The sequence below is a fragment of the Argentina silus genome (genome assembly GCF_951799395.1).
Source record: "Argentina silus genome assembly, chromosome: X".
Classification (NCBI taxonomy): domain Eukaryota; kingdom Metazoa; phylum Chordata; class Actinopteri; order Argentiniformes; family Argentinidae; genus Argentina; species Argentina silus.
Window position 1 is genome coordinate 33,949,082 of NC_139653.1, and position 21,398 is coordinate 33,970,479.

Sequence of the window (21,398 nt, forward strand, 5' to 3'; positions counted from 1 at the left end):
ATCCTTCCCACTCAATCTGCCCCACCTCCCTCTCTCTCACACCAATCTCCTGACCCCTCTCCCTTTATTTCTCTTCCATCATCCCTCGTCTTCTCTTCTCTACCTTTATTACCTCCCCCCATCCCTCCTTACCACTACCACCAACCAACTTTCCCCTCTCAGAGTCCATGATCCTGCTGGGCTCCATTGAGCGTGCCCAGCTCCAGTCCCTGCTGTCCCAGCAGCTGGGTCGCCCGCGGAGGTTGGAGTACCTGCGGGAGCAGGTGGTGGCCGACAAGAAGCGCCTGTCAGTGGTCTCCCATCCAGGCAGTGAGGACGGCAGCCAGAGGGTCAACCAGGAGGTCCGCTTCCAGGTCAGACTCACACACTGGAAATCAAAGGGCACAAGCTGGAGCCGACCTTGAGGTGGTGTGGCTCCATAGAGACCTGTAGAGTGGCTGATGTTCTCACTATGATGAGGCCGCAATGTGCGCGCACTCGCACGTATGCACGCACACACACACACACACACAGTTATCTCTCATAACCAATTGTATCATACCAGTAACAATCAACATATTCACTTTCCTATTGTGGAGGGTGGAGACCTTCAAATAATCTCACAATGCAAATAAGAATAATTGAATAAAAGGTCTTGAACATAAGTATTTTTTCGACAGAGCAGTGCAACCCTGACTATTTTACATTTCTCTCAAAAATATATCACAGTGAAATGTATGTATTCTAATTTGTTTTAAATGTGTTGTTTTTTATTGCATAAGAAAAAAACGATTAGATATGATGCAAGGTACACTATTGGATAGAACTTAAAGGAACATTTCACTGATTGTCAAAATGACTCAACAGCAAGTTATTAGTGGTTAAGATGCACGTTAGTAAACACAACGGATAGATGTGCTATTGTGGTGCTTAACAAACAGGCAGCAGCTAATTCAGAAACGGTAAGATCACTCCTCTCTAAAACACCATGTAGATTTAAAAATTACTCCCAAATATGTCACTCAGGGTAAAATCTTTAAAAGCTTTTGGTCTACAGAATGCATTTGGAATCTGTTTTCACATGCCCACATGTTTGTAAAGTTGGAAAGCGATATTGAGGTGACAATTTGGAAAGTGTCCCTTTAATGAATTCCGATAGCTGGTCAAACCTTTTTTGGGGGGGGGATTTCTTGTTTTGTTTTTTTTCTAAATTGATCCACTAGCTGCAAAGCCTGCAGTTGCCCGTCCCTGTTCTAGATAGAATAATCCTCAGTGAGTTCTATGGTTTGGTTCCCCCATGAACTGTAGCTACAGGAGATATCCACTCATCAAGGACCAGAGGAAGTGGAGTATGGTAATGGAAAATGGGAAAGATGGTCAATTCTACCAGTTACCAAACATGTGCCTCACACTTGAAATGTGTGTCTGTGAGAGAGTAGGGGAGTGTATTAATAAGCCTTTATTGTTTTAATAAAGGTTTGCGTGCGTGTGGCATGTGTGTTTGCGTCTGTGCACTGGTGCACTGCTCTGAGATTGTTTTTTTGAGGCAGCTGTTGTCTAACTTTGTTTTGGCAACTAGTACTGCAGTGCTTAGAATACTGATTCACACACACAAACTCTCACACACACACCCCTCCCTGCACCGCCTCCGCACCCCGCCCCAGGCTAAGAGGGGGTCTACTCAGCCATTCACAGCAGGATAGGAGAGAACCAGTGATTTCTCTGTCTTTCCCCCCAAGACGCCATGCCTCGGATATCCTGCTATTCATCACACACCCTCATTTAGCTTTCTGAGCACTCTGTCTCGCCCTCTCAGCTCTCCTCTTCACTCACTCTTTCTCAGTGCTCTCTCTTTTTCTTTCTTCTGCTCCCTCCTTTTTGTCCTCTCGCTTCCACATTTTCCTCTCCATCTTCTCTTCTCTGGTCTTTCCCCTTTTCCTCTCTTCTCTAGTTTTTCTTCTCATGTTTTAGCTCTCAACAAGTCTTTTCTATCACTTTTTCATTACTTTCCCCCTCAATCTTTCTCCATTCCCTTACCTTCCCCTTTTTCATTCACCCCCCCTCTATCTGTCTCTCTCTGTACATTAATGGAGGTTGTGATAAAATATAGAAATCGATTGAAAAGTTAGAGGGAAAGAGAAAGACAATAAAAAACAAAAATGAGAAAGAGATAGATAGGTGGAAAGAGAGTAGTGGAACTGATGTACATGTTGATGTCTAGAACAACATCTGAGATGGTTGGTAGTTATTTAGGCTTATTCTCATTCTGTCTTTGTACAATGAGAAAGAGGTCTCTGTGTATACAGTATGACCCTTTTTGGGTTGTATGGTTGCTGTTTATTATGTCCCCAATACAGTATGGGCTGTGTTGAATACGTGTGAGTATGCAAACATTTAGTTTGGCCACTGTGTGTGTGTGTGTGTGTGTGTGTAGATCTCCACAGAGGAGTCTTCCTTCAGTCCCACCCGCACCATTCCCCAGAAGCCCCTGAAGCCTGCCCTGAAGAGACCCTCTGTGGTGGATCGCCCAATTGAGATTCCCATCAGTAAGACACATACATTCACACACCCTCTGTCAGACCAGATCACACACACACAGATTGTCATAATTGGTCAGTACATAACACATTTAATTATTCTCTCTCTCTCTCTCTCTCTCAGGCCCACAGGACAACTCTGGCATCGGCTTAAAGAACCTCTTCTGTGCCAACCCTGAGACAGAAGGCATGGAGGTGAGACACCTGTCTGACACACACACACACACACACACCTTCACACTACCTACCACACACACCCTACATCCCACAATCACACACACTCCCTAATATCCTCTCTATGCTCACAAGCTCCCTCCCTTAAAGTGTTGCTCACAACCTCACAATCACTTCTTGTCCAGAGAGGAAAGTCCCAACTTCCACTCTGTGAGACTGACGCTGCCCACTCTCTCCTCAACTTCCACCGTTGGGTTCTGAGGGTGAGGGGAAACATTTGCCCAACGTTGTTGTGGCGTTGTGTTAACTTGTTCTTGTCTTTGACCATGGAAGAACAACAACATTGAGGGCCCTGCGTCTCCTGAGCTCAGGAGACCGCCCAAGCGCGTCAGGATATCCGTCGTGGTAAGACAAACCAATCAAAGCATCTGAACACCCAGCAACGGGTCCATCCAATCAACCAATCGCCATCCACCTCAGGGCTAATCCTTGCCGATAGGCTGTGATCTGTGCCAAACCGGGCCGATCTGTGCCATAGTGCCAAAAGTGTTGAACCACCTCCTCTTTGTCCATTTACACCCTCTGTGCCCTAACACCTATACCTATTTCATCAAAGATTCTGGTTCAGAATTGCCCATTTGGTTGACTGGTCAGTCTAGAACTCTGAAGTCTGTATCTATAAGGTCTAGAACTCTGAAGTCTGTATCTATAAGATCTAGAACTCTGAAGTCTGTATCTATAAGATCTAGAACTCTGAAGTCTGTATCTATAAGATCTTGCTGTAGTATAAATACTAGAGCCTGACAATACTGGATTACCGGGAGGCTAAATTCACAGATATATATTTTTTTAGCACAGTTTTCATAGGAAAACAAAAAGATCTTCTTAATGCTGATTGATCTCCATTGATAAATAGAGCAACATTTATTTATTTTATGTACAGTTACTTATTATGCCAAATGAGAATTTCACATGTTCAGTGCACTGGATATTGATATCAGTGATTTACTGTTCAATATAGCTTGTTGTGACCAGTTTGATCATCCACTAAATCATTTTTGTTATACTCAGTTATATTTAATTTACAAAAACATCACAAAAATGCACTGTGAAAAGCATTCTTAAAACATACTGTTAAAATCCCCTGTGTGCTTTCTGGTTGCCAACCACTGTAATTTTGAGTAATTTCAATGGTTTATTCCAGCCCTTCCCCTCCCCAAAATAAACTTTATCAAAGTGGTAAATTCTGGTCTCTTCACAAAAGTGAACAAACCTGCGTTGTGCAGCCAGACAGTTGAGTGAAACTACACACACCCAAGCTGCTTGTGACAAAAGTTAGCTAGAACATCTGAATCTGAAATTCATAGATACAAGCTAGCCATGTTATCTGGTTAAATTAATTATTGGTAAAAAATATGTTATGCTAATGTATGCCAAATAACTCTCTTGTTCAGTAACATCCTTTTAGTTAGCAACTGTGCTAATTGACTGCAGTCCAAAGAGCTAACATTAAATTCAGCCATTCAGTAGGCACTCCAGTAACAGTATATATACTCACCGGCCACTTTATTAAGTACACCTTGCTAGTACACCTTTTTTTTTTGTTGGTGGAAACATTCCTCAGAGATTTTGGTCCATATTGACATGATAGCATCATGCAGTTGCTGCAGATTTGTCGACTGCACATCCATGATGCGAATCTCCCATTCCACCACATCCCAAAGGTGCTCTATTGGATTGAGATCTGGTGACTGTGGAGGCCATTGGAGTACAGTGAACTCATTGTCATGTTCAAGAAACCAGTTTGAGATGATTTGAGCTTTGTGACATGGCACGTTATCCTGCTGGAAGTAGCCATTAGAAGATGGGCACACTGTGGTCATAAAGGGATGGACATGGTCAGCAACAATACTCAGGTAGGCTGTGGTGTTTTAAACGATGCTCAATTGGTACTAAGGGGCCCAAAGTGTGCCAAGAAAATATCCCCCACACCATTACATCACCACCACCAGCCTGAACCGTTGATACAAGGCAGGATGGATCCATGCTTTCATGTTGTTTATGCCAAATTCTGACCCTACCATCTGAATGTCGCAGCAGAAATCGAGACTCATCAGACCAGGCAACGTTTTTCCAATCTTCTATTGTCCAATTTTGGTGAGCCCGTGCGAATTGTAGCCTCAGTTTCCTGTTCTTAGCTGACAGGAGTGGCACCCGGTGTGGTCTTCTGCTGCTGTAGCCCATCTGCTTCAAGGTTCGACGTGTTGTGCGTTCAGAGATGGTCTTCTGGATACCTTGGTTGTAACGAGTGGTTATTTGAGTTACTGTTGCCTTTCTATCATCTCGAACCAGTCTGGCCATTCTCCTCTGACCTCTGGCATCAACAAGGCATTTTTGCCCAGAGAACTGCCGCTCACTGGATATTTTCTCTTTTTCAGACCATTCTCTGTAAAACCTAGAGATGGTTGTGCGTCAAAATCCCAGTAGATCAGCAGTTTCTGAAATATTCAGACCAGCCCGTCTGGCACCAACAACCATGCCACGTTCCAAGTCACTTAAATCACCTTTCTTCCCCATTCTGATGCTCGGTTTGAACTTCAGCAGGTCGTCTTGACCATGTCTACATGCCTAAATGCACTGAGTTGCTGCCATGTGATTGGCTGATTAGATATTTGCGTTAACAAGCAGTTGAACGGGTGTACCTAATAAAATGGCCAGTGAGTGTATGTGTATATATATGTATATATGTATATATTTGCTCTGGAAAAAAGCAATTACACAGATTTTCTATCATTTCGGAATGTGAGGCTGACGCACATCTTTGATGCTGTATCGGTGCATTATCGGATGAATATGTGCCGATACAGATACATCTATAAAAGGCCAATATCGGTGCACCGATATATCTGTCTGGCTCAAATAAATAAAGACTCTAGTGGTTGGGGTGCGATGAGGGTGCAGTTGACAGAGACGAGATGGTTCAACTCCAGCATGCTATGCTGTGCATCATCAACCATGTCATTAGAGATGTCCAATCAGTGACCTCCTCATGGACAGTGGGTTGGATCTGTAGAGTGCAGTCCGCCCCTCCACTGTACCAAACCCCTCCTCCTTTTCCATCTGCTGTAGTTTACACACTTGCTCATGAAGACGCAAGTCATACTTGGGGGTGGGGGGGGACAAATTTGTCCTAAGCATGTCTTGAACTCGATCAATGAGAGACCAGTTCTTAATCAAGACTGTACAATTATAAAATATTGCATGAACTCGTCTGACGAATGCTAAATGGATGTTATCACATTGTTCATGAATAAATAAGAGGACAGCAATCCAGAAATTGAGTGGTTCAAGGTTTACTTTCATTAGAATATAGTTTTATTTCATACTGTATCCATCTGTATATGAAGCAAACTTACATCATAAAAGCCACTGCTAATCATACATGTTGATATCAAACTTGAACCATTACATTTTTGGAAATTGCTTTCCTCTCATACATACAATTCCATTTTATTCACTAGGAACCACCACCCAGCTTAAAGAGTTTTGCGGTGAGCAAGTTGACGTCTACATTCATCATTGTAATGCTGTTTCAACACATTGTACAAAGCAGCTCTTGCGTGGAGTGTTGGTTGAATGTGTTGCCAGTGTAATTGCAATTACCACATTATTCATGTTGTATTACTGCTTTCAATGGGAAAGCCTTAGTTTTGCTCCAATGACAAATTAACTGTGTGTGTGTGTGTGTGTGTGTGTGTGTGTGTGTGTGTGTGTGTGTGTGTGTGTGTGTGTGTGTGTGTGTGTGTGTGTGTACATTATTTGTCTGTTATTCTGTGTGAAAATATATGCCTCTCCCAATACTGAATTATTGATGCACTGTTTTGGTGGTGTTAGCAGAGATGTGTTAGTCAATATAGCGTTGTGATGGGCAAATTAGCAATGAGCCCCCATTAGCACTTTGTGTATGTGTGTGTTTGTTTGTTTCTTAGTAGTTAGGTAATCATTAGCATTCAGTGTGCGTGTGTGCGTGTAACTTTTCAACTTTGAATCAATTTGGCCACAGAGGCCCTAAACATTAATAGGAACAAACAAATGTATCAAAATATTTTCCCAAGACTTCCATATACACGCCCGCATCTAGAAATAAATCAAGTTATTACTGTTCCCCCCTTCCCTCAAGCTGTAGTTTACAGACCCTCTCTTCAAATTACTATTTCCCTTACTACTTTCCCATTCCACCTTACCTCTGTCTTACTCTCCCTTCCACCCATCCCCCACCATCCAAATAAAGTGTAAAATATTGATGCAGGGTAAATTACATCAGTACTCCATCCCAGAGAAATGATGCTGGCCTTTCAGCATTGTTTTTTCTCATTATTCCTCTCTGCTTTTCCTGACGAGACTTCAGTAATGGCCACATTCTTTATTAATGCCACTTGTGCTTGCCTAATTTAATCTCTGTCTTTAGAAACCTTCTTTAGTGTCTGTGTGTCTGTGCGTGCGTGTGTGCGTGCGTGTGTGCGTGCGTGCGTGCGTGCGTGCGTTGAAGTGTCCTGGTTTGAAGTGTTAGGACTTGTGTTGATGTCCAGACTCCTGTGAAGCAGTATTAGTGGCCAGGGCCTGTAGAGGGACATAGGGAGAGGGAATGAGAGAGAGAAAACAAGAGACCCCGGGAAAAGAGAAAGAGAATGTCATCTGATGGAAGGAGAGACAGATGGAAAGTACAGAGGTAGACTAAGAGAGAGAAACTAGAGAAAGGGAGATGCAGCGAGTCAGATCAATAGAGGGAGAGGGAGGTAGAGAGAGAGGGAGAGAGAGAGAGAGAGATGAATGGAGCATAGAGGTCTGTGTCATTTGCTACTTGTGGTTGTGTGTCACCCTATTCCCTGCTGGCACAGTCCTGGAGCCTAGCCACTGATTGGGTTATTGGCTACAGGATGGAAAGCGAGATTGATCGCCTGGGGGAGGAGGGGAGGAGGGGAGGACAGAGGGGGAGGGGAAGACAGGTTGCTGCTCTCTAATCGCTCTGTGGTCACATAAGCAGCAGAGCAAGCAATACAGCTTCATTCTCTACTGTCAGCACTCCATGCCTCTCACTCAGCCAGTCCCAAGACTGCGGTTACATGCATGCATGCATGCATACACATACACACACACACACACACACACTCTTATCTCTCTGTCTCTCTGACACACACACATTCTCTCACTTGCTTTCCCTATACACACACACACACACACTCACTCTAACACTGTCTCATATTCTCAGATTCATACACCCACTCTTGCGCGTCTACACACATCCACAGGCGCCCCTGCATATTTGCTCACTTAATAGACTAGCTAATCTTTATACAAGCATCTACTTTGCATGCACAGTCTCACCCTCTCTCTCCCAAACACGCAAGCACTGCCAATACACATGCAGGTGTTAGCTGTTGTATCAAGCAAACACTAACACCCTGTTCTCTGTATTGCACTGCTCTCTCTTATCTGATCAACACACACAAACACACACTTCTCTCAGAAAACCAGAATCCATTCTGATTCCCTGTGTGTGTGTGTGTGTGTGTGTGTGTGTGTGTGTGTGTGTGTGTGTGTGTGTTGAAATGTTTGTGAGTAAGTATGTATGACTTGTTACATATATATTTCTGAAATATAATCATCATGTTGATGTACTTTTATTTATGGGGCATCACAAAAGTGTTAAATTCTCTCTATATATATGACATCATGTGCATCCTTGAGATGGGGAGCATACAGGACGGTTGGTAGATAGCCATGGTAATTGATGAAGTCCCAAATCAACTATATATACAAATATACACACCCACACACACACACACACTCATACTCTCACATTGCTATTCTCACCTCCATTATGCACACTGATAAACAACTAAACATAGACACACACGCACACACCTTTTTAGAGACCGTAAACTTCCACTCAGCACTGTACGAGTCTCTCACAGGTGGACAAACTGTGGCTGTGGCTCCCTGGTCAAACACATTAAAAGACACAGTGTCTATCCAGAAGAGCTTTGAGACCTTGTGATAAGGACTTTATCAATTGAGGTCATCCATGTAGTTATTAGTGTAGGCTCTTCATACACATCTTTCCATCCTCATTCTGTCATCATATTCAGTTTGTGGTCAGTGTTATGACAGACAGGTGGCCGTAATGTGTTCAAGTATGATTGTGCTTTCAAGTGTTGTGGTTTTGAGTTAAGGAGAGAGAGAGAGAGAGAGAGAGAGTGAGTGAGTGTTTTTATACTGACCTCTACTCTATCCCTCTGTCACTAGGATGATCTAGACGTGGATGATGACATGACCATCAGAGAGGTGAGACCTCCCCCCCCATCAATTCTGCCTGTGCTGCAGGAGCAGTGTCTATTGATTGGCTATCAGTGGAATGATTTGTCACAGTTTATGAAGCGCCTGTGCCTTATCAAGGCTGGCACCAAACAAATGGCCATCTATTAGTTCTGTCTGTCTGACTACGGACTACAGCCAGAGATTATCAACTCCATAAGACAGAAAGCAGAGTTGGGATATAGATAACGGCTATGGTTGGATTTTGGGAAAGGATTTCGTCCATATTAGAAATCAGCCAAAGCTAAAAATCCATCTGTGGTAAGTCTATGATTTGGGTTTTGAGTGTTCATTCTATTCAAGATACAAGTGGTAGCCAGTCTTTCTAGAATCATAGAGTTGAAGACCACTTGTATTCTTCTTTGCTTAGAACCCCTAACACATAGCCTGATGGAACCAGCATGATCGCTGCGTTCACCATTCTGTTTCACTTCACATATCAGTCTGGCCCTTCATTTAAACTGTTTGAACCCATGATCTAGATTTGGATGATGACATGACCATCAGAGAGGTGAGACCTCCCCCCCATCAATTCTTCAAACAATTCGAAACCCAGACTGAACCACCGCCACAAGTGTGGGAATTTGCTCATGATGTCACTCCTCTCTGCACTTCTCTTCATCCTCTTCCTTGGGTTTACAGATTGCAGAGTGGGAAGAGCAACAGCTTGACGAGCAGGTCAACTTCAACAACTGCAAGATCGACCCCGCCCCCTTCCAACTGGTGGAGCGCACCTCACTTCATAAGGTCGGTCTGTCTGTATATTGGTCTCTCCTCTTGTCTTTCTCTCTCTACAGTATCTATATGTCCCTCTCTCACTCCATCTGTTTGTCTCTCTGTTTCTCTGTTTGTCTTTTTTCCCTATCTATCTGTCTCCTGTCTGGCTATCTTTCATGTCCACAAATCTGTCTCTGTCTATACCTATCCCTTTTTCTATTTCTTCAAATACCCATCCATGTTTAACGTGTGTCATACACCCTTTGTCTATCTGTCTGGTTGCCCACTTCACTGATATGAGAGGAGCCTGGATGGCCCAGTACCCCCTAATATAGCCTTATGATTAATATTGTGATATTAGTATTGTCGATGGGTAGTGCATTGTTAGATATTAGTATTGTCGATGGGTAGTGCATTGTTAGTGCTATAATGGCTTCTACAGTAACATCCTGCTGAGTGCAGGAGAAAGGACCAGGGCTGCATGGGCAGGAGCTTTTGAGCAGTGTTGATTTAGTTTTCCTACTGCGACACACTCACATTCACATACACCCACACACACACACACACACACACACACACACGCACGCACACACACTTATTCTCACTTGCCGGCAGCACTGGCAGTGTGTAATGTCCTCCATTCATAATGCACCCCCTCCTCCCCACCTCTCCTCGCCTGCTCTGTGTGCCTGCTGTTTAAACATTTAAGAGTGGGATCCTGCACCAATCCATCAACCCCCCTTCCCTCACTGCACACTGCCAACACCCAAAACCACACGCAATCTCCCTCAGAATATTAAACACAGCCCACCGTGCATGTGTGCATGCGTGTGCATGCGTGTGTGTAGAAGAGAAGAAAAAAAAGATATTCGACTTTTTGTGCATCCTCCTGTTTGTTCTTTTGCCTCTCCCTATCTGGTTAATGTGTATTCCATCCTGTTGTATTTGTTTTGTTTATTTGTTTGTTCTCACATTGTAATGGAAATTCTCTATTCCATGAAATATTTAAATGACAATAAGATTTTATATTTCCTGTGATATGGTTGCAGGCTCAAGCTGCTGTCAGTCTTTGGTTCATTTAAGGTTGTGCTTCCAGTAGCAGTAGGGATGCTCCATTCTCCCTATATCAGCTGGTCTCATGCTCTAGCTGTTACAGTGGTCAAGCTCGGTGGGCTTTTGGTTCTTCGTGTTCTAACTATTGGTTCTAACTGCACGTCTGTCCTGTTTCTTAGACTCACACCATCTTCTCCCTGCTGGGGTTAGACCACGCCTATGTCACCAGCATTGGACGTCTCATTGGAGTGGTATCCCTCAAAGAGGTGAGTGACACAGGGCTCCCAGGGGTGACCTCAAGGCAGGGGGACACAGCTCACCTCCCTCAGCCTACTGTCCTGCTCATTTGGGACCTTGCCTTCTATCTGGGGACTGATCTCTACCTTGAAGCTCCCCACGCTATAGTGGCAGGTAGAAGTGGCAGGACCTCTGTATGGGAGCTTGTGCACCACTGGCTTAGGGTCACAAACTGTAGAGGTTCCATCATCAATATGACAATGTCATCATCATCATTCGTCATCATCATTTTTACCTACGTGACAGAACCATAACCATAACCATCATCATCGTCATTGTCACATACATCAACATAACCATCATCTTCACCATAACTGTCACCACGTCATCTCTCATCTCTCTCTTTCTCTCTCTCTCTATCTCTCTCACAGTCTGTCTCCCTTACACACACACACACACTCTGCTGCGCACACACACACACACACACACACACACACACACCCTCAGTATTAATGAGCTCCACTCCTCCTGTGTGTTGTTTGGTGTGACAGACAGCGAGACAAAAGGCTGCTTAATGTTCCTGGCTCTCTCACTCTCTCTCGCTCCTTTTGCCTCACAAACAACAGTGGCTGAAGCACTCCGTCTTTGTAAATTGGCTGGAAAATGAGGGATTGTTGCTAAGCACAGTGCTGTTCCACTCCCTGACATTTAGGGCTTTTGTTTGGCGTTAGACAAGCGAACAAACATACCGGCGAGACGGCGTCTTGTCTCTGTGTCTGTCGTAGAGCACAGTTGCACTGTGTCATCTGCAGGCTTCAGCGTTCCTTATGCCTCCTAATAACTGGAGAGAGAGAGAGAGAGAGAGAGGGAGAGAGAGTGGGGGGGAGAGAGAGGGAGAGAGAGTGGGGGGGAGAGAGAGAGAGAGAGAGAGGGAGAGAGAGTGGGGGGGAGAGGGAGAGAGAGTGGGGGGGAGAGAGTGGGAGGGAGAGAGAGTGGGGGGGAGAGAGAGAGGGAGAGGGAGAGAGAGTGGGGGGGAGAGGGAGAGAGTGGGGGGGAGAGAGGGAGAGAGAGTGGGAGGGAGAGAGAGTGGGGGGGAGAGAGAGAGGGAGAGAGAGTGGGGGGGAGAGGGAGAGAGTGGGGGGGAGAGAGGGAGAGAGAGTGGGAGGGAGAGAGAGTGGGAGAGAGAGGGAGAGAGAGTGGGGGGGAGAGGGAGAGAGTGGGGGGGAGAGAGGGAGAGGGAGAGAGAGTGGGGGGGAGAGAGGGAGAGGGAGAGAGAGTGGGGGGGAGAGAGGGAGAGAGTGGGGGGGAGAGAGGGAGAGGGAGAGAGAGTGGGGGGGAGAGAGAGAGAGAGAGGGAGAGAGTGGGGGAGAGAGAGGGAGAGAGAGTGGGAGGGAGAGGGAGAGAGAGTGGGAGGGAGAGAGAGTGGGGGGGAGAGAGGGAGAGAGAGTGGGGGGAGAGGGAGAGGGAGAGAGTGGGGGGGAGAGAGGGAGAGGGAGAGAGGGGGGGAGAGAGGGAGAGGGAGAGAGAGTGGGAGGGAGAGAGAGTGGGGGGGAGAGGGAGAGAGAGTGGGGGGGAGAGGGAGAGAGTGGGGGAGAGAGAGTGGGGGGGAGAGAGGGAGAGAGAGTGGGGGGGAGAGAGGGAGAGAGAGTGGGGGGGAGAGAGGGAGAGGGAGAGAGAGTGGGGGGGAGAGAGAGAGAGAGAGAGGGAGAGAGTGGGGGGGAGAGAGAGAGAAGCCCCCAGTTGTATCTGATTGGGAAGAGGGGCTGAGGTACTGTAGGGATAAGATGCCATGTCATCTGGATTGTGCTAAAGGCATACTGTCAGGTTTATGAGGTGAATGTTGCCTCCTCATAACCATGCCAATGTTGCTTCATCCACACACTCACCCTCTTCATCCAATTAAACTTCACCATATTATTACCAGCATAGCCATGTTCCTTACATGTTCCCCATTCTAGATAACCATGGAAACACCTCTTTCTTATTTCCCACAATGATTGCCATTTCCATTGCAACCCATTGCAGCAGTACATGATACATGTTGTCACTTCACTCTCAGAGCTTGCACCTCTGACTTGTGTCCAGTTCTAAACCCACCCCTATCTTCTAGAAACGTGCTCTCTGATTGGCCAGTTGGACTATCTATATTTGTTACAGTGATCCAATTATTTCAGATCTCAGTACCCAGGGGTCAGGGCTTTTGGGTGGATTTGCTCCTGGGCATGTCTCTTACTGACTCTTCCTCTGGTTCCTGTCGTAGCTGCGGAAGGCCATCGAGGGCTCAGTGACGGTGAAGGGCGTGAAGGTGCGCCCCCCACTGGCCAGCTTCCGCGACAGCGGCACCAGCAGCAGTGAAAATGAGGCCACGGAGCTGCACAAGCTGTGGGACCGCCACAAGAGCATGTCCCTCCCCCGCGAGCACCTGCCCTCTGATTCCGACGATAAGTCCCAGTGAGGACCTACCACCATGGGTGAGGGCACCACCACTACATCCCGCCTCTACCCCAAAAGCCGCAATCGTTGCTGAAACCTCAGGGCTTGGATCAATATTTAATTCTGGAATAATGAGTTCTCTCCACTCCTAGCCCTACTGTCTCCTTCCTCCTGAATCCTTCCCTCCATCGCCCCTCCTTCTCCCTCTTGAATCCTTCCCTCCATCACCCCTCCTTCTCCCTCCTGTCCATACATCCCCAGTGGGTCTCTGGACCCTGCACTGACCCAACCATACTCTTCTGAGGAGTGACAGATACACTGACGACTGTGCCCTGCTCTCCTGGGGAACCCATAGCAGAAGAGATATGTGTGTGGATGGGAGACGGAGGAGTTGGTTAGGGTGTCACTACAAAATTGGTCAAAACAAGATTAGGGAACAGGGTAGGGAGGGGGTTTAAAAATAAAAGGGATAGACATTTATTTTATGCAACTGGGACTTGAGTCTCAGTTTGAGAGGAACATTTTCAAAGTTAGTTGTTTTTGGGGACTTGTCTTCCATATGCATAGAATTCAGCAAGAAAGATCTTTGTATGTATGTACTGTAAATGTGAGTGGATGTATTGAGTGGATGTATTTGTGTGTATATATTTGGACGAGGGAGGTAGCAAACCAACTTTCTTTCTTACTAAATATGATTTGAATTGTCTTTTTGAACAAATTTCAGTCTTTATTATTTTTTTGTTGGCATCTGTTGTAGTGACCTTTGTATTAACACTCCCCCTGTAGTTAGTCCCCACCTTGACATGTCGCACATTGGTGGACATCTCTGTGGTTTTCTCTATTTCTCATCTTTCTCTCCCCCTCTCTTCCTCATTTCTTGTCTTCACATTGCTTTAGTCAGTGAGTGTCACTGGGGGAGAGAACAGTCTATGCAAACAGACTTATATGTAGGTAAATAGTGATGAAAGCATGTGTAAACACATTATCTTTCACCATTCTTCAACACACATGCTGTGAACTCCTTTCAAAGACATGGCCTTAAACACACACACACACACAAACACACACACACACACACAAACACACACTCACTCTCTCACACACACACACACACACACACTGGTTTTAATAAGACCCAGCCTGCACATTCAAAGAGAAGAAGGTTTTCTCTAAATATAGCTCTTAATAACCCTGACTGAGTGTGTTGGACTGGAGAGGACAGGAAGAGAGGGAGGCGGGGTGAATGGGAGGAAGAAATAAGAAATTAAGCCTTTTATTGTTATCTTACATTCTGCTTTGGGCGTTGTCTTCAATAGAACCCAGGGTAGCTGCTGGTTTGCCAACTTCAGATGCCCCTCAGATGTTATTGTCCTACCAAAATGTTTATAGCCTGTTCAACTCACGCTGGCCAACAGCCTGACTGACACTAGGTATCTCAACTACAACTAGTTAAACAGACCAATGAGAAACTATTTGGCAAATCCATTCTGACCAATAAGGAGTACCAATAAGGAGCACTCAGTGCTGTCTACCATTTATCAATACTGACCAATAAAAAGCACTCAGTGCCTCAAACCAGCCATAAATACTGACATATTGAGTAGCCTAAGGTGGTCATTTTTACTTGTTTATGCCTTATGCTATAACAGTCTGGACTTGATCTGCATGATTTCTCCTGATCAGTTGAATGTATTTACTATTAATGATTGCATAGTTTTAGAGGCTGTATTTGTTCTCTATGCACTCTCTCTCTCATTGACAGACAGTGATCAATTTGTTGTTCCTTTTTGTCTTCCTCCCTCCCTATCTTTTTTGTGGTTTTTGTACTAAAAGGTCTGATGAATCACTTCCTGGGTTAAACGATCCTTCCACATTCTGTTATTTCTTTCACATAGTAACAATGTCTGCTCCCTAATGCCGCCTCTCAGAGTGTCTGTGGTTATCTGTGGTTATTCAGATGCCTTAATTATCACCACATAAAACACACACACACACACACACACAAGGTTTTATTTTCTGTGGTTCTTGCTCACGGCCACTGAAAGTAAAACGCACACACGCATGCAATGCATACACACACACACACACACACACACACACCTCTGAAAGCATGGCTTTGCATGAAGGAGTGCATGTGAATTTGAAGGATATCTGTTTTTTTTTTACTAGATTTGATTATATTGTTAGAATTATGACCAAAAAATTATTGAACAAAACATATGGGGAGAAATATGCTGTTGTGTACCATTATAGTGGACAATGTCATTATTACTATGGATGCTATAAATATATTGTTTTTATTTTCACTTATTGTGTATCTTTTCTCATTGAATTAATTTTGATTCCAGTTTGATTGGCATTGTTTAATCATCCTATTTAATCATTGCTTACTTTTGGAAAAAGGGTGGGGCTTTTTGGGATGTGCAACTTAAAATATTACTATAGGTTTACAGATTTAATATATATTTAACATATCATCGCTGTACAATATGATAATTAATTTAAAATCTAACTGATCCATCTTTGTAGAATGTTTAAATGCTCTTCCTGATTTTCTCTGTAGAGTATGTATTTTTTTCATGTCTGATTCTTTGTGTGTTTATTTCAGTGTTGCAGCATGTCCAAAACATTTCTACCATGTTTATATGACATTTGTAAAATGTAAATAACACTATAACGCTAGCAGAATGAGACCTACTACCTGATGTAAAAGGAAAGTTTAAGGAGTGTTTGAATATGTTAAGGAATGTTTAAGGGACCTATAGGTTCCCTAATGCTCTGTGGTCCGTATAACATCCTCATTTCACAAGTGCCTGCATCAACTCATGACCCTTGCTGAAATCAGGGGTGATAGGTGTGCTCTGTACTGATTACATTTAGGGATAGAAATGACAACCCAAATGGTAGTCATAAACTGCACACACACACACATATATACAGACAGAAACACGCTTACAGAGGAAGGTGGTATGTCAGTGCAGTGTGCAATTATACCTAATCACCATGGCAACGTCATTCCCCCAGCCTGCCTTAGGGATGGATACACGTTTGATTTGTTTTTGTTTATTTTTTTCTTTTTATGATTTTTCATTATTTGCTTTTATATGAAGTCACTCCTTATTTTCTTTTCCATTTGGTGTAACCCATTCACTACCAGATAGATATTGTGGGGCAGGCGTATATTTATTAGACTAATCAATATTGTTAATCAAAATAGAAGAGTCTGTGATTATTTGTTTTTGTTTTTCATTTCTATTTGAATGATCTATTATTAGGTAATCCATTATTAGATAATTGTGCAATAACAATTGTTCATCTCACTTTGTAACCAGATTTTAATCTTATGACTTGACATGAATGCAAGATAACATTATTTTTGTAATGAAATTGAAAAGTGTAAAAAGATGTATGTATAAGAGGAACACTAATGAACGCACAGGTGTGTGTGTCTACGTACGGAAAGAGGAGCAGTGTGTGTGTGTCCTTGGCCCTGTCTGTTTGGTCCTTGGGCCCTTTCTGGATTCTGCTGCTTGTACTGTAGCCGTTGCACGAGGTAGAAGCTGTCCTGGTCCGCAGATCTAGGATCAGATGACACAACCCCTACTCCAAACCTGAACCTTGGATCAGTGGAAAGGGGCGGTTTCTACCTACTCCATAGGCCTATGGATTGTACATTGTGTTATACGCCCACTATGGAGGCCCAGGGGCCAAACTAGCCAGAGCTTAACAAATCCAGTGCTATTTTTCACACAAACAAATAAAACAATGTTTTGTATATCAGGGATGAATAAAGAGATTTTAACAAATAGTCTGGAGTCTTGGATTAAGTATGATAGATTCTATTCCCTCTCGATTCTATTTCCTTCACCTCCTCTCCCTCACCAGCACGCACACCAGTAATGGTCATTTACACAATATACAGGATACAATGTGATGAAATGCTTCATAGTAAGCAACTCCTCAACAACACAACAATTAAACAATATCAATATTTGCAGTGCAATAACAATAACAAAAAGGAAGAAAACAATAATAATAGCAAAACTGGCAATAGCGTAAAGTGTCACAGGATAGCAGCAACACCACTCACAATGAGTAAGTGTGAGTGTCTGTGTCTGTGACAGTGCAAATGTGCAATGTCTTTGTAGAATCACGATGAACGGGACAGGGTCGGGGACTGAGGTAGTGACAGTTGAGGGTGGGGGGGGGGCAGTTGAGGAGTCTTATGGCCTGCAGGTAGAAACTGCTCTGGAACCTGTTGGTGCAAGAGAACAGGGCGTGGCTAGGGTGGCTGCTGACCCTGATGATCTTCCCGGCCTTCCTCTTTCACCTCTCGGAGAAATTTCCTGAATGGCTGGGAGCTCACAGCCATGATGAGCTGGGCCGTTTTCACCAGTCACTGTAGAGCCTTACGGTCGAGGGCAGTACAGCTGCCGTACCAGGTGGTGATACAGCCGGTCAGGATCCTCTCTGTGATGCATCTGTAAAAGTTTGTGAGGATCTGGGGTCCATGCCAAATTTTCTCAGCCACCTGAGGAAAAACAGGCGCTGACGCACTGTCTTGATCACAGAATGAGTGTGGTGTGACCATGTTAGGTCCTCAGTGATGTGAACAGCCCTAACCATAACCCCTCCCCTGCTTCCTCCATGACCAGCTCCTTAGTGTTGCTGATATTCAGAGAGAGATTGTTATCCTGGCAAGAGTCCCCCAGGACTCTTACCTCATACCTGTAGGCTGACTCGTCATTTTTAGTGATCAGGGCAACCACAGTGGTGTCATCAGCAAACTTGATGATGGAGTTGGAGCTGTGTGTGGCCACACAGTCGTGAGTGAACAGGGAGTACAGCAGGGGACTGAGCACACAGCCCTGGGAGGCCCTGTGTTGAGAGTCAGAGTGGAGGAGATGATGCTGCCTACCTTCATCACCTGGGTTCTACCTGTCAAGAAGTTCCTGAGCTTAGTGACGAGCTTGGGCCGTGTTTAATGCTGAGCTGTAGTCAATGAACAGAATTCTCACGTGTCCTTCTTGTCCAGGTGGGGTAGGCCAGTTTGCAGGGCGATGGCATCATCTGTGGATCTATTGGGGCGGTATGCAAACTGAAGTGGGTCCAGTGTGGCAGTGAATGAGGAGTTGATGTGGGAACTTCACCAGTTACTACAGCTACACTGAGTATTACACTCATATATATTACACTAATATATTCTCCAAACCATCCTTAAACGTTTTCTACTACCAAAACAAGCCCACAAAGTTTCTTCTGGAACTTGTTTTTCTAGTATAATATAATCATTGCATTTGAATTTTGCTATCTACCTTTTATTAGAGAACATAAAGGGCTGTGCTTATATGCATTTGATCAAATATTGACAGTGGTCAATATTACAGACAGTGGTCAATGTTACAGACAGTGGTCAATATTACAGACAGTGGTCAATGTTACAGACAGTGGTCAATGTTACAGACAGTGGTCAATATTACAGACAGTGGTCAATGTTACAGACAGTGGCCTAGTCATAGCATTGTTGGCGTTCCGGACTTTCACGATGCCATGGCTTTGTAATCTGTTGCGCTGTGCAGCCCGACTGCAATGTAGTCGATCTCAAACAAGCACAAAATCTTACTCATTGATAGCCTCTCTTCTGCTCTAGCTTAGAGGCTAGCCTATATACAAAAGTAGGTCCATAAGACTATTTCACGTTTACATTTACATTTACATTTATGGCATTTAGCAGACGCCTTTATCCAAAGCAGCAAAAATACATTTGTTTAAGTAAGTGAATCATCTATCCATCAATCATCATAAGATAAAGTAATCAATGCTCGGACCAGGGGCCATAGGCAGTCATAATGGGTTTTTTTTTATTATCAGGAAAGAAACTTGTACATGGGGGTAGTGGGAGTGAAGAGGTCTTTAGGAGGGGCCTTTAAGATGTAGCCTGAAGAGATGCGTCTTCAATCTACGGCAGAAGATTTGCAGTGACTCTGCAGTCATGACAGCAGTGGGAAGCTCATTCCACCAGCGGGGCACCAGGACAGTGAAAAGCCGTGACCGAGTAGTGCGGCTGCTGCATCCACGTAGAGGCGGCGGTGCCAGGCGGCCAGCCAACGTGGAAGAGCGGAGTGATCGGGCAGGGGTTTGGGGACTGACCATTGCTTGCAAGTAGGGAGGGGCTGTTCCCTTTGCTGCCCGGTAGGCGAGCACCAGGGCCAGTGAAGGGTGCGGAGGGGGGAGTGACATGGGAGATTGAACACCAGACGGGCAGCAACGTTCTGGATGAGCTGCAGAGGCCTGATGGTGGAGGCAGGGAGACCGGCCAAGAGTGCGTTGCAGTAGTCAAGGCAAGAGATCACAAGTGTTTGGACCAAAAGTTGTGCTGCTTCTCTGGTGAGGAATGGACGTATCCTTCTGAAGAATTGTGAAAGAATTTACAGGAGCGTGCTGTCGCTGTGATGTTCGCCACACAGGATAAGTGGTTGTCAAGGATCACCCCAAGGTTCTTGGAGAGGGCAGGCTTTCCCTGGGAGGAAGAGCAGCTCAGTCTTGTTAAGGTTGAGCTTGAGGTGGTGGGCTGACATCAAAGCAGAAATGTCTGCAAAACACGCAGAGACACGTGTTGCCACCTGTCAGTCAGAAGGGGGGAAAGAGAGAAAGAGTTGAGTGTCATCTGCATAGCTGTGGTAGGAGAAACCATGTGAGGAAATTACCGAGCCAAGAGATTTGGTATAGAGGGAGAACAATAACGTCCCTAGGACAGAGCCCTGGGGGACCCCAGTGGTGAGGACTCATGGAGAGGACAGCGATCGCACCTGGTAAGAGCGATCGGCCAGGTAGGATGCAAACCAGGAGAGTGCAGAGCCAGAGATGCCCAATTCTGAGAGGGTGGAGAGAAGGATCGGGTGGTTTACTGTGTCGAATGCAGCGGACAGGTCCAGAAGAATGAGAACAGAGGAGGGAGGAAGCTCAAGCAGAGTGGAGAGCCTCCGTGACAGCAAGGAGAGCAGTCTCAGTAGAGTGCCCAGCCTTAAAGCTAGATTGGTGAGGGTCAGGGAGGTTGTTCTGAATGAGTTAGTGAGACAGCACGTTCAAGGGTTTTAGATAAGAAGGAGAGAAGTTGATACCGGTCTGTAGTTATGGACAGCAGACGGGTCAAGAGTTGGTTTTTTGAGAAGAGGCTTGACTCTGGCTGTCTTGAAGGCCGCTGGGACAGATCCTGTGGATAGAGAGGAATTGATTAAGGTGGAAAGGAACGGAAGTAGGTCTTTGGAGATGGATTGGAGAAAGGGGAGGGGATAGGATCGAGGGGGCAGGTGGTTGCCCGCTTAGATGTGACCAGTTTTAGAACATCATCAGGGGAGAGGGGGGAAAAATCTGATAAACCAGAGACCGGGTGTAGTGCAGTGGATTTGGGAGGAGAGGTAGCAGTGGTAGAGGGAAAAAGCTGCTAATGTCATCAACCTTCTTTTCAAAGTAGGTGACAAAGTCACCACAGACAGGGAGGATGGAGGAAGGGAAGGAGGTGGGTTGAGGAGTGAGGAAAAAAAAAAAAAAAAGTTTTCTTGGGTCAGAGGCAGAAGATTGAATTTTGGAATGGTAGTAAGAAGCTTTAGCCGCTGATGCAAATGAGGTACAGTTGAGGAGGAGAGAGCTACAGGTGTGTTTTTGAGTGATATGGGCTGCGGGTTGTGTTGTCCCCAGTCTTTGGTAAGCATGGTGCTTAGCGGAGCTGCATGCACAAGGTGCTGATGTCCATGTCCATGCCACATCCGGACCCCAATGCCCCCTCAGAGCAGAGCTGTCCACGGTGCTGAACCAGGCGTTCTTTAATCAATGCCCATTATCACATGCCACAGCTAACAGCTAGAGGTCCATAACAATTTACCTACCAGATAT

At 45.1% G+C, this 21,398-nt stretch overlaps 1 protein-coding gene across 1 annotated transcript in view; it reads left to right on the forward strand.

Moving 5' to 3' along the window:
* The window catches only part of LOC310823455 (chloride channel protein 2-like), a 91,243-nt gene extending 73,930 nt beyond the window's left edge, over nucleotides 1-17,313 (forward strand). Inside the window, exons 18-25 of the mRNA XM_083696316.1 lie at nucleotides 163-353; nucleotides 2,414-2,525; nucleotides 2,641-2,711; nucleotides 3,024-3,095; nucleotides 8,997-9,035; nucleotides 9,708-9,812; nucleotides 11,015-11,101; nucleotides 13,333-17,313. Of these exons, the coding sequence (XP_083552442.1) occupies nucleotides 163-353; nucleotides 2,414-2,525; nucleotides 2,641-2,711; nucleotides 3,024-3,095; nucleotides 8,997-9,035; nucleotides 9,708-9,812; nucleotides 11,015-11,101; nucleotides 13,333-13,527 (872 nt within the window). The 3' untranslated portion in view covers nucleotides 13,528-17,313. The remainder of the gene's footprint in view (nucleotides 1-162; nucleotides 354-2,413; nucleotides 2,526-2,640; nucleotides 2,712-3,023; nucleotides 3,096-8,996; nucleotides 9,036-9,707; nucleotides 9,813-11,014; nucleotides 11,102-13,332) is intronic.
* The last annotated feature ends 4,085 nt before the right edge of the window (nucleotides 17,314-21,398 follow it).